Raw genomic sequence first — 13,883 nt, forward strand, 5'->3', positions numbered from 1 at the left:
TTTAGGTATAAATAATAATGTTTTAGTTAATTTATACTAATTTTATTATTTAAATAATAATAAAATTGGTAAAACATTTTTTAGTTGTATATTATAGCTGTTGCACTGTAGAATTTCTCTAATAAACATATCATAACATAATAAAATAATAGTCACAATTATAATATTAATTTCAAAGTCGATTTTAGATATACATGAACTAAGCGATAGCAATAGTTGATGGATTTATTATTATTCTTTGAGATCTCAAGTTCGAGCATCGCGTATGTAAGAGTGTAAACGTTTATTATCAGATGATTACGAGTTTTTTAACATATATTACATTATATTCACTCTATATTTATAAAAAAAATATATTTTGGATATAAAAATTAATTTTTTTAGTTATAATCAAAATTATTTATTTAAAATTATTCATCAATCATAAATATTTTGGAGATTATAAACACAATTTAAAGACATCAAACAGACGTAAGCGAAATATCAATATGATTCGAGACAGATTCGAGATTGGATCATCCATATATATACTTGTTATATTTTATATTTTTGTATCAATTGATATAAACTCAAAACTTTTTACGTTCGTATACTTATTATATATATTATATTATATTTCAGTATGATATAATTAAGATTATCGAGAATATATTGACCCGTATTTTAAACATACATTAATTTGTAAAAGTTTGACATCAATGATGCCTGATATGACTGGTGAGGTATGATATTCTCGGTATTAGTGTTTGTGTGGTCTAAATTCGGTTTAAATTAAGTTATTTATTATCAGAAACATGGCTAAACATCTCGATCCTAATCAATCTTTTATGAATCAAAATCTTGACCGTTAAAGAAGAATATCCATAAACTTCGCCAGAATCGAGTGTATTTTTTTTATTAATGATGCTCATCAGCTCTTTCGTCATCATAGATTAATTTAGCATAATCGCTATTTAAATCGATAATTCATTATTAAGATTGATTCCTAACCATCTTCAACAGTGGGGAGGAGGCCAGATAGTTCATTATTCTGAAAGTTGGTCAATAAATTAGGGTTTCTAATGCCTTTTGTAAATTACAAAATCACATCTTTTTTATTCCAAATCTAATGAAGGCTCATCTTTTAGACAAAGAATAATATTTTATCAGTAATTCTGGGGATTCTCTTGAATAAGGGATTAAAATGACAAGCTTGCGAGAATCTTCCTGTTTCCACTAATCATGAAGGTTTGGAAGTGCTCATCAGTCAGATTTTAATGAAATTGTAATTTAATTTCTTTTATTCGTCTATTCATGCTTTGTTTTGACTCAACTCGGTTTGGCTAATGAATCTTACTGCACGTCATTAATATATTAAAAATTAAAAATATACTTAAATTTAATTTAAAACGTGGAAGTTTATACATCATTTATATCAAATATTATATGCATGTGCAATATAGTTGTTAAAGTTGATGTTCATTAAAGGGTTATTTGATAATTCATTACTTTTTTATCTATTAAGCACTAATAGTTTTTATAATATTTTAAATAATCTAAAACTAAAATTATATGTTAAAATTTCTAAATAAAAAGTATAGAAAACATTAAACATATAATAACGTATTTATCACCTAATGTATAATATTTTAATAATTTTATTTTATTTCTTTTAACTATATTGTCTTTTGAAATTTATAATAATTAAATAATTTAATTGTATAATCATGAATATTTGATCTATCGACAAACTAATCTCGATTGAATCTTGTAGAGCCTCATTATGAGGCGATCTTCTCACCCATTTACTCTAACCTTACTTAGAGACATAATATCCCACCTCAATAAATCAATTAATTGTTGATTAACTATAAAAAATAATTTAATTTTATATAAAATATCTGATAAATTTATAATTTAAACTCCGCAAATAATTTTTATATCTTAATTTTAAAACAATACATGGATTAAATTAAAGTTATAATTAAATAATATTTTGATACGTTAAATAGTTTAAAAATATTATTTAGAAAACTTTTATAACGTCTCTATCCTCCATCATCAATTTACGATCATTGTCGTTGTCACTATCGTTGGGTAACATTACTATCAATTCCAACATGTAAATGTCATCCATGATTTCATTAGTATTCATCGTTGTAAATTTCATTATTCTGTCATTGTCAACATAGTCACCTTTTTCAATTTAGATTTATCTTTAATGGTTATAACTCACTTGCTATATACATATATTAGAAAATCAAGTTTACAACTGTCAATATAATAATACTTGTTGAAATACACATTATGCTATAATTACCTCAAAATAAAGACTACTTATTAATTAGACATCATCAAGAATAAAATAACAATACCATAAATTTATAACATAATTAGACACATTATGTGTGAATTATTTCAAAATCGGGTACTCATATTTTTAGTATATGAAATATTATGTACCCGAATTTTTCGGGAACCAAAATTTTAGCTAGTCTTTCGTCCCGTTGCATCTTCGTACCTTTAAGTCGGGTATTCGTAAAATTTGAGTACTTGTATTTTTGGGTCATGGGTACCCAATTCATAATTTTTTATTTTTTTAAAATAATTATATAGACAAATTCTAAAATTTAAAATTTAAAGGTATATAATATATAACTCACACGTAAAGTTAGTGGATAATTTACATTTTGAGGGAAAAGACGTGATTGCTTCGCCTCTTAATGGAGAGTAGTCTATTGGTGCTCCTTTAGGTGTTGTGGCTATGGAGGCCTCGCTTCTCGGTAATCAAAAATAAATTGTTGGTGCTCCTTTAGGCGCTGTGTCGAAGGACGGCAATTGCCCTCCACCTCCTTTCCGAAGTAAAGGGAAACTTGTTAGGAATTGGAGCAACGTAGGTATTGCGATTAAGAATAAGTTTGACGCTTTGGAGTTAGTTTACCAGGATGCAGTAATCTCTGAGTCGAATTCTAAGAAGCCAAGGGCTGTTGCGCTGAGTGTTGCCACTTTGCATAACGAGATGAAAGCCAAGAAGAAGGAGCATCTTGACACAGGTAAAAAAGGTATTGGGGGTATGATGGATGGGGCAGGAAGTTCATCCTCGTTGTAATGATAATTTGTTTTTGGAATGTAAGGGGGTTCAATGCCCCTCCAAACAAGAAGCGGTGTTGAGAAGGATTAATAGCTTACCGGTGGATGTTATCTATCTTCAGGAGACAAGAGTTAAAGAGAGTAAGATGCTGGATATTTGTAGGAATAATTTTGAAGATTGGTGTTTGATATCAAATTATTCGTATGCTGTTAATGGGCGTATTTGGGTCATATAGAAGAAAGACTTGGTGTTTAATGTCGACCAGATTACAGATCAGTTGATCTCGATTAAAGTGGTCTTTAGGAAGAGCGTATTTGATTTCAAATTACAGTCACTTTTTTGTGATCGAGATCTTTTGGTCGTCTGTCTCCCAAGATACAACAACTAGATGATGACCTACAGTAGCACAATAGTAGAGATGACGAACTTTCCTTGCCTTCAACTATTACCAAAAAAACTAATGGAAAAAGAATATTTTCTAAAATCATACCATTTTGACACATGTCACAATTTGATTGGAGAAATAAATTTATTAAATTAAATTGAAAATAGGACCTAATTAAAAATTAAGAATTAAAGTTAATCTTTGTGATCAAATTGATTAATTCTAAAATCTAGGGGATTTAATCTACAAATTTAATACATGACTAGAATAAAAGATTTTAATGTTAATGCTCAAATTAAGGGATTAGACAAATTAAAAAAAATAAAATCAAGATCAAATTGGGTGAAATGAAAATCCAAGGAAACAAATCATATACAAGTAGTGACCAACATGGAAGAAAACAAAGTAGGCTGCCAGTGACGCAAATTTGTAACTTTACAAGGACCCGCGTCCTAATTATACGTCTTGTGGCCATTTTGAACCCATTTAAATAGTTCAGTGGTATATTGTCACAATTTTGAAAATGATGGTCATTTCGCAACTTGTCCCATAGTTATGTGGTCATTTATGTAGTTTACCCTTTTTATTAATAAAAAAGATACAATAACCAATATAATTAGTTTATTAATTTAAATGAGTGATTTTTTTTTAGATTTATTTATTTTTTTTAAAAAATAATAATGATAAAAATATATAATTGTTAATATGACTAAAGTATATGAAAATTAACAAACTTTAAGATGCATATATGAGATAGACATATAAACTTAAAATCAGACACGAACCAAATTATTTTTACGGCTAAAAATAGTTGTTATTTTTAGAGATTTTAGATTTAAGTATCGACAATTGCAATAAGATGATTAAACGTTTATTATCAAATAATTAAAATTATTTAAAATAAATATTATTTTATAATCACCTCAATTTAATAAAAAAAATTTAAAAAAATCAGATCACAACCAGACGTAATCCCTACAATTTTAAGGATTTCAATTTGTGTAATTTGGCCTTTTCATAATGAAAGGAGAGTTAGATTATTATATTAAGAAGGTGACGTGTTCGCATTGGAGACAAGGAAATGATTTTGCGTTTTAGCGACTTATTTTAATTAGAGAGTTACGGGTACAAATATACTTTATTTGTCTTAACTACCTAACTATGTTTGATTAAATAGGGAATATAGCGACTCTTCATTTTTAGTTAATTGATTTTAATTAACCAATCCAATTATTCTCTTTTAACATAATAAACCAATTTAATTAGGCTAATGCCATTTAATCAGCTTTCCTCTGTGTTCATATATTCAGGTAGAAGGTTATTTCACAAAGACTTTAGGGAAAATTATTGAAGAGTCTCTTTCTATTTCATAAGCGGTTGTAAGATCATGACATATGTTTTTAAGTATTTTAAATTTTTTTTAAAATCAAATAAATATAAGCTTATCATGGTCTTAAAATTATTTGTGAAATTATTTTTCTGATAATGTATCAAATATAATTCATATTATTATAGATAAAAGTGAAAAAACCTTTAATTTTATTCATTAATCTTAATTAAAAGTATATATATTTGGCTGCAATTATTGCTAGTTTACCATCGGAGATGAGTCAAAATCAACTCCCCATAATCACATGCCAAACCCCAACTAGCCCCCATAGATATTTCAACATGATCCTTCAATATATATATATTTCAACATGATCCATCAGATTAGGGTCCATAAAATAATTACAATGTAAAATTAAAATAGATTACTAGTATATCAATATACATTTTCTCGATAAAAAAAAGTTTACGAATATATTTAAAAAAAAAAGATTATTTTATAACTCCCAAGCTTAGGATACTTGGTTTTAACTTCACATGGCTTGTCACCGACTTTCCTCTCATTTTCCCTTCTCCCCCAACTGTTCATTTTAAATTGATTAAATCTTAAATAATTTTAGGTCATTTTCAATAAGCTATTTTTCTATTAATAATGAAATGAATTTATTATTATCAGTACTTTCATCATAATTGAAACTTGTATCTTTAAATAGTCACATAAAAAAAACTAAACTGTAACTAACGTGTTGTAGTACCGAATAAAGTGATTCAAACATGATTTATTAATCAATTTTTTGACCGAGTGAAAACAATAAATTAAATGTAACAAACTTCTTGATCAAGGTTAATCATTATATTATTATGTGGTTTGTTAATCAGTACTCTAATGCCGTTCTTTTACTCTCATAACTGGGACAGACATGTGTTCATGTAAAATAATAGATTAAATATTATACGGACATTTTAGTTATAAACCCTCCAGAAAATTTAAAATTATTCAAACAATTACCATAACTAATAACACCAAAAATATTAACAAATGAGAATGTAATTGATTGAAACCTAATAAGCATAAGAGAGGTTAGGCTTTTAGGCTATAGGTAATGGCAGTGTGAAGAATCTAGCTACAAGTGAGGGGAGCCATCGCGACCGTCGGTCTGGGTTCTCATCAAATTGAAAGAGATTGAGGGTAACCGATATTGATCGAAAAATCCAATCTACGCTACAATGTAGATGAAGCAGCAGTTATTCTTTTGATGAAAAATAAAAAACCGTTTTATGCAGAGTCGGTCCACTTCGCTCGAACGGCCGATATCAGGGTTGCCTCATTCCCCCGTGATTAACGGTTCCCATCTCGCCACGTTGCCCGTTTCCCGCTTAATTAACCGATTGAAAATTACTTACAATATGATTGTGTTAACGAAGGTTAGAACCTTCAAAATTTGAGTGTTTAAGTTTAAATTTATATTTTAATAATTAATTCATTTATTTATCTAGTGTCATAATAGATTTTAATTGTATTAATATATTAAAGAAATAATTAATATTTTTATAAATTTAAAATAATTATAAAACAATATATAGTTATAAATTTCTTTATATACCTACTCTATAAATATAGTTACTTGAATTCGACTTCAAAGAAAAATAAAACCTCTTTCATCACTAACATCTATTAATAGATTTAAAAATAATATCATTAAATAATTATATAATGTATTTGGACCAAAAAAATTATATAATGTATTGAATTTCAAATGTTTTATTTTTTATTCTAAAAATTTCAAATAAACTAAGAGGCTGTTTGTTTATTCAGAATGATTAAGCGTTAAATGATTCAAATGCTAAATGATTCAAAGGTTCTGTATGAATTATATAATGATTTGGACCAAAAAAATTATATAATGTATTGAATTTCAAATGTTTTATTTTTTTATTCTAAAAATTTCAAATAAACTAAAGGGTTGTTTGTTTATTCAGAATGGTTAAACGCTAAATGATTCAAATACTGAATGATTCAAATACTGAATGATTCAGATGCTCTGTATAAATAAGCTCTGAATGTGACATGTTGTTTGATAATGACTCTGAATCATTCAGCATTGTTTTGCTGAATCAGTCATCATTGAATCATTTAGATGTTAGAAATAAACGCACCGAATACTGAACGGTTCAACATTCAGCGTTAAATGATTTTATTCATAGTCGAATTGTTTCATTACAAACATCCTCTAAATAAAAAAAATTATTCATTTCCGTGAAATGACAAAGTGGTTATGTATGTGGAAAAGATGTTCATGATATTCATCATGTTCATAATAATGATGATGGTGATGGATGGATGGATGGATGGGGAAGATGAAAGAGTAAAGGAAATGATTGCAAATGGGGTCATGATGGTAACGCCTCCATCCGTAGAAATTAAATGATTAAAACCAAAAAGAGGAAAATAAATAAAAAATTATAAATAAACTCACAAGACTGCGCAGCCATAGCCGCCATTTCCATTATACTCTTTTTGTGATGATTAATAATAAAAATTTTCATTATTATTCCTTTTCTTTCTCCTGATATTCTATCCCTCCCATTTAACCCTTTTTAAAAATGATAATATTTTGTTACTAATTTGAGAGAGAGATTGGATATATAGACAGGCAGAAAGACAAGAGGGACGAAGAGATAGGGACTTTTAAAAGCACTGAATTAAATAAATAAAAAACCATAAAAGAAAAGGGTTCGGGGTTTCCAGTGATAAAGTCCTTTATTTCTTTATTCTCTTAAAAATATTTTTTAAAAAACCCCAACGAAAAATCAGTATTTAAAGGCAGCTTCAAACCAATTGTTGCTCTGGCCATGAACTTATCAGTTTCTTCTCTCTTTTAGTACAGAGGCGAACCCAATAAAATACTTCAATTTCCTTGTCTTTCCTATATGATTCCAAGCCCGAAGCTTTGTCCTCTCCTCTTCTGCTTCTTTGCATGTTTCAGAAGTTATCCACCAGCCTGTTCTTTAACCTTGGAAAAGCTGCGTTTTCACCTTTATAAACCCTTGTTTGGTTTTGCATCCATCTCCACTGCTCCAAAACCCATCATTTTTCACTACATACACAGCGAGTGTGAACAAAGAATGGGAGACGAGGAGTGTGTTATAGTGGTACGAGAGTTTGATCATAGGAAAGATTTAGCGAGCGTGGAAGAAGTCGAAAAACGCTGCGAAGTTGGCCCAGGCGGCAAACTCTCTCTCTTTACCGACCTCTTGGGTGACCCTATTTGCCGGGTTCGCCACTCCCCTGCTTTTCTCATGCTGGTACCCTTTTCCTTCATTACTAAAATCTTATTATTCTAGCTGTTGCTCCTTATGTAAATGACTACCCTTTAAAGAAGAAACCCCCCCCCACTCATTTTAGCCTTTCGTTTTGGTAATCAAACAGGTGGCTGAATTGAGTTCTACGAAAGAAACAGTTGGGATGATTCGAGGTTGCATAAAAACCGTAACTTGTGGCAAAAAGCTCTATCGGAATACCAAAACCAGTGATCCATCGGAAGCTCTACCGATTTACACCAAAGTCGCTTACATTTTAGGCCTCAGGGTCTCTCCTTCGCACAGGTTTTTACTGTCCGAGGAAAATTTTGAAATTTAATACGTTAAAAACTATAGTAATTAATGGTTTTAATTCGGGTTTTTGTATTTCTTCTCAGGAGAATGGGAATCGGTTTAAAGCTCGTACGAAGAATGGAGGACTGGTTTGTTCAAAACGGCGTTGAATATTCTTACTTGGCAACGGAAAACGACAATCAAGCTTCCGTTAATCTCTTCACTGATAAATGCGGTTACTCCAAGTTCCGTACTCCTTCGGTTTTGGTTAACCCCGTTTTCGCTCACCGGCTCCCCGTTTCCAACCGTGTCACCCTCATCAAACTCTCCCCGTCCGACGCTGAGTCGCTCTATCGCCGTCGTTTCTCCACCACCGAGTTCTTCCCTCGCGACATTGATTCGGTGCTCAGTAATAGGCTTAGCCTGGGGACTTTCCTGGCTGTGCCACGTGGATGTTGTTACACTCAAGGATCGTGGCCCGGGTCGGATAAGTTTTTATCCGAACCCCCAGAGTCGTGGGCGGTTTTGAGTGTTTGGAACTGCAAGGACGTGTTCAGGTTGGAAGTTCGTGGCGCGTCGAGGATGAGGAAAACGTTGGCCAAAACGACCAGGATTGTGGACAAGTTGCTGCCGTTTTTGAGGTTACCGTCGATTCCGGAGGTTTTTAGGCCGTTCGGTTTGCATTTCCTGTACGGGTTGGGAGGGGAAGGGCCATCCGCGGCCAAATTGGTTAATGCGTTGTGTGCACACGCGCATAACTTGGCCAAAGAAGGAGGGTGCAGTGTAGTGGCGACGGAGGTGGCGAATCGTGAGCCGTTGAAAGTCGGGGTCCCACATTGGAAGATGCTATCGTGCAATGAAGATTTATGGTGCATCAAACGGCTTGGGGAAGACTACAGTGACGGGTATGTCGGTGACTGGACTAAATCACCACCTGGATTTTCCATATTTGTAGACCCCAGGGAATTCTGAAGTCTAAAGGCAAAATCTGATGGGTATATATATATATTTTTTAATTTTCTTTTAAATCTTGGGGACATGAGTAAAAGAGGGAATGAAAAGATATGGGTATTTTGGTGTAAGCTAGAAGAACATGAATATCCTCTGTTTTTTGTTTTTATAATATATAATGTTAGGTCGTTGGATTTTGTTTTTTGTAAGTGGATTTATCTTTTAAGATCTTCTTCTGTTCATCGGACTATCCCTTTAAAGATAATATTCTTCCCCAATTACCCTACCTATTCCTAATACATCATTAATATATATACCCAAGGGCAATTAAGTTTGGATCACATGGACAAGATGATCATAAATAGAAATTAAACCATGAGGAGATGTACTCATAATTCACCACCTTTTGTGTGTTAATTAATTAAGGAGATGGATGATGGGAGATTTGGCGTTTAGCTGCTATTTGCTTTTTGGAAGGTACAAAAGATTGAAATTGATAGGAAAAGGAAATATTTGAAGTGTTTATCTTTTTGTTCAATGCTCGTCTTTCTCTCTCTATATGGTTTTGGTTGGCAACCATGGGCCATGTAGAGGAGAAAAAGAGATTCTAGGATTGTGATTTTCCTTTTCCTTTTCTTCATAACAACAAAACCCAACCTTCAAAAAAAGACAAAAAAACGTAACTCATGATCATCATGTGTGAGTAACAAAACATAGCTCATGATCATCATGTGTGAGTAACTTGTAGTTAAGGTAGTAGGTTGTTATCTTTATCTATTTATTCGGATAGATACGAGATTCGAATACAATTACATATATAACATGTGCTAACGATTGAGTATATCATATTAGATTACACACACGAACAGATACAGTTACTTATATTACCGGTACAAACAATCAAATATATCATATTAGATTATGCACACGAATTGATATAAAAGTTCAGAAATACCCCATAAAAATAGACTATAATAATGTTAAAATATCCTATCGTTGGATTTAAACAAGCATTAGCTTAAATGGGAAAATGTGGGGTGGTCATGAAATAAACGGCTTGCGAGGGGGGGGGGGGGAGAGTGATGAGTTACCAAACGAAGAATGGCAAAGCACAGCTGGTTTATCTAAATTGGATTGGATTTCAATTTTTAAAGTTGAATTTCACGGGATTTTGCACCCCAAGAATTCATAAGAATCATGAGGCACTGGACTGGTTGGTGTGTTGAAAAGCGATTAGTTGAAAAAACAACGGAACTATAGTTTCTATTAGACGAAATGGGCATCTACCGCTGTTAAAGAGTAACTGGTTGTATCGGATGACTTGACATTATTTTTCATCAAAACTCAATTTTCACATAATAATTCGATTTTGAATACATCCAATCAAATTTAAGTTTGGATTTAAATTTTTATTTTAAAATTAGATTGTGATTCGATTTGAACTAATTCATTTTTGAACATGTCTAGATCTAATAAAATATAAAAAAAAATATTTTATTTATGTTACCATATGTGTACAAATTTTTTTAATGCGTAAAAATTTAGATTAGAGATGGTTCCCTAGTGCAGGATCGTGTCATATATAAAATCTAATTAGTATTTATATAAGAACTTATAAAATACTCATTAAGAATAATGGTGATAAGATTTAAACTTAATCTTATAAGCTTAAATTCTTAAGTTCTAACCAATTGTTTCAACAGTAGTTGGCAAGTCGTTGGCCAATATGTACGAAATATTACGTACATATAGATAGAATTGAATTTTTTTTTAGAAAAAAGTTGCGTGTTATTGTTTTTGATTTCTTGCTTTGTGATTATGAATTTCGGCAGTAAAGGCGTGTTTTTGTCAATAAAGTCATTTAATCCAACATTTCTCTTGTGGGGAAAGGAAAGCAATTGATTCTATAGTGTTTGAATTTAATATCGCTAAACATTATCCAAATTGTAATCATAAAAACAATATTATAAAACTTCAATGATATTTTTTATTTCTGAATTTTTAAAAATAATTATTTTAATCTTAATTTTTCTTCATCTTTATGGCCATTAAAATTTAATAAAAAAGTTAAAATGATGAAGTATAAAACACACGATACGCATATACTACATGTTGACACAAACAAGATAATTATCTCTAAATTTAGGCTTTTTTATCTAAAAATCACCCTAATAACGAAATATTACTTGTCAGGTACCCTTTCTCCAAATATTATTGATCTAACATTTTTTCTGACAAAGCGTAGGTCATGAAGCGCGCCTTTGCAGGGTTCTATCCATGCTGGCAAAAGGCGCATATCTCATTTAAATCCAACAGTTCGTCATAAATACCGCCCAACCGTTCGTCCGCCTCCCCCTCCCTTTCAACACTCACACCACAAACGAAAATATTATATTTCTTCCTTTTATTTATCATTCTATCAAGTTTTAAGAAGGTATAGCTATCATTTTTAGAAGCTAATTTTTTATTATATTATAATCATTTAATAGTTTATTATTATATTATATTTTATTGTACTAATTTTTTTATTACTTTTGCAGTTATAAAACAACATGTGGGTTTTTGTGTTTATATGACAATCATATCTCGAGTCATTTTGTTGATACGATAATAATTTTAAACTTTTTTATTTTATTTATTATGAATTTTTTATTTAGTTATTTTTTTAGTATTAGTTTATATTTTAATTTGTATACTATTTATTTAATTTGGTGAACGACCCTATATTAAATACATTTATTCGTAACGTTAAGTTGGAGATATCGAGTCGTGTTCGGCTGTACTTAGCCTTGGCTGGATTCAGTGACATAGCAAAATATTAAGGGCATTGCAACCTTGAATCCAACCTTATTTCTGCACTGATTGAGAGATAGAGACCAGAGATACACACATTCCATCTTCCATGTGGGGAGTGTACTATTACACTGGAGGATGTTTTCATACATTTGGGGATTTCTGTAAATGTAGATGTTATTTCTGGTGTGGCGAATATTGATTGACATTCATTATGCGAGGAGTATCTTGGAGGTATCCCACCTAATTTCAAAGGTGGTTGAATATAATTATCATGGTTGGCTACAATTTTTTTACAATTGAGCGAAGACTGTTCCGAGGAACATGCTAAAATATTTGTCCGGGTTTGCATATTACAACTCATAGAAGGGATCTTGATGCCCGATAAATCTCGCAACCAAGTTCATTGTATGTGGTTGCGTCACCTTGCAGATTTTTGAGTTGTCAGCTCATTCAGTTGGGGTTCTACGATTTTGCCATCCGTACTGGCTCAGGAAGATGTTCTTCTGGTGGAAATGAGGGTTCCTCTATGATATCGATATTTAGGTCAAATAAGCTGGTAGTTGAATGCATTCCCCTTGAACTTGAAGGCATCGTGTCATACAAGTTTTGAACTGAGTGTTGTGTCGCAGGCATCTCTACATTGAGGTCGAAGAAGCTCGCAGTTGAATGCCTCCCCTGGAACTTGAAGGTATCGTGTCAAATGGGTACTGAACAGATTGATGTGTCGAGGGCATCTCCATATTTAGGTAAAAGAAATGGCAGATGAATTCCTTCCCCTTGAATTGGAAGCGATGTTGCCATACGGATTGTTCATGGAGCCACCTTAATGGAGATCGTAATAAGTTGATGATGAATGTCTCCACATTGAACTTGATGGGATTGTATCGTATGTGAATTTCCTATTAACGAGTTAAAATTCTTACACATTACTTGAGTTGTGTTGTCAACTTGATCAACTTGTTGAGTCATCCTATATGGAAGCATAACGGCATACCACGAACCGCAAACATTTCAAAATATATGGCATACATTTGTGTATCAGCGTTTGAATTTTGATTCCAAGCATCAACCATCATAGCAACATCGTCATCATTGGAGAGTTCGAACGTTGTATAAGTTAACGGAAATAGTGCAGTTGGAAATCTGTACTGAAGTAAAGACAATCTTCTAATACTTTCAACATGAACCTTTCCTTGAAATTTTAGTGATCATCTCTTCAAGAGTGATGTTTCTCTTGAAGGATATTCTGACAGAATGATTTGATGCGAATACAACGCCGGTTTCATCTTCCCGAATTTCTCTATCATAGTAAACAATAGTTGAATACGCCTCATTTTGAGAGTTTGGGAGTTTGAAAGAATAAGAGTCCTATATTTACAAAAAAAACTGAAATAAACCTAATTAAATAAATAGTATACGAATTAAAATATAAAATAATACTAAAAAATTTAAAAAAATCATAATAATTTAAATAACACAAGTTAATATTATTACCTTATCGATAAAATATCTCGAGATATGATCACACCTTCCATTTTACAACTGCAAAAATAATAGAAAATAATTCGTACAATAAAGTTTGGCCAAATAATTAAATATAAAATAAATATAATATAATATAATAAAAATAATTTTAGCTTCTAAAAACTATATCAAAATCTACTTAGCTTGATAGAAGGAAGAATGTGAAAGTAATTTTAGAGTGGTTTGATGTTTGCATTCGGGGGTATTTATAGGGGATGTGATGGGTCAATAGCT

At 31.3% G+C, this 13,883-nt stretch overlaps 1 protein-coding gene across 1 annotated transcript; it reads left to right on the forward strand.

The window, feature by feature from the left end:
* Positions 1–7,639: 7,639 nt before the first annotated feature.
* On the forward strand, positions 7,640–9,448 carry LOC120138126 (probable N-acetyltransferase HLS1). The gene is made up of 3 exons (XM_039153713.1): positions 7,640–8,090; positions 8,215–8,390; positions 8,483–9,448. The coding sequence occupies exons 1-3, from the start codon at positions 7,716–7,718 to the stop codon at positions 9,348–9,350; spliced, it is 1,419 nt and encodes a 472-aa protein (XP_039009644.1). The 5' UTR covers positions 7,640–7,715; the 3' UTR covers positions 9,351–9,448.
* The last annotated feature ends 4,435 nt before the right edge of the window (positions 9,449–13,883 follow it).

This window comes from Hibiscus syriacus, unplaced genomic scaffold, assembly GCF_006381635.1.
Source record: "Hibiscus syriacus cultivar Baekdansim isolate YM2019G1 unplaced genomic scaffold, ASM638163v2 tig00110678_pilon, whole genome shotgun sequence".
In the NCBI taxonomy this organism is placed as follows: Eukaryota; Viridiplantae; Streptophyta; class Magnoliopsida; order Malvales; family Malvaceae; genus Hibiscus; species Hibiscus syriacus.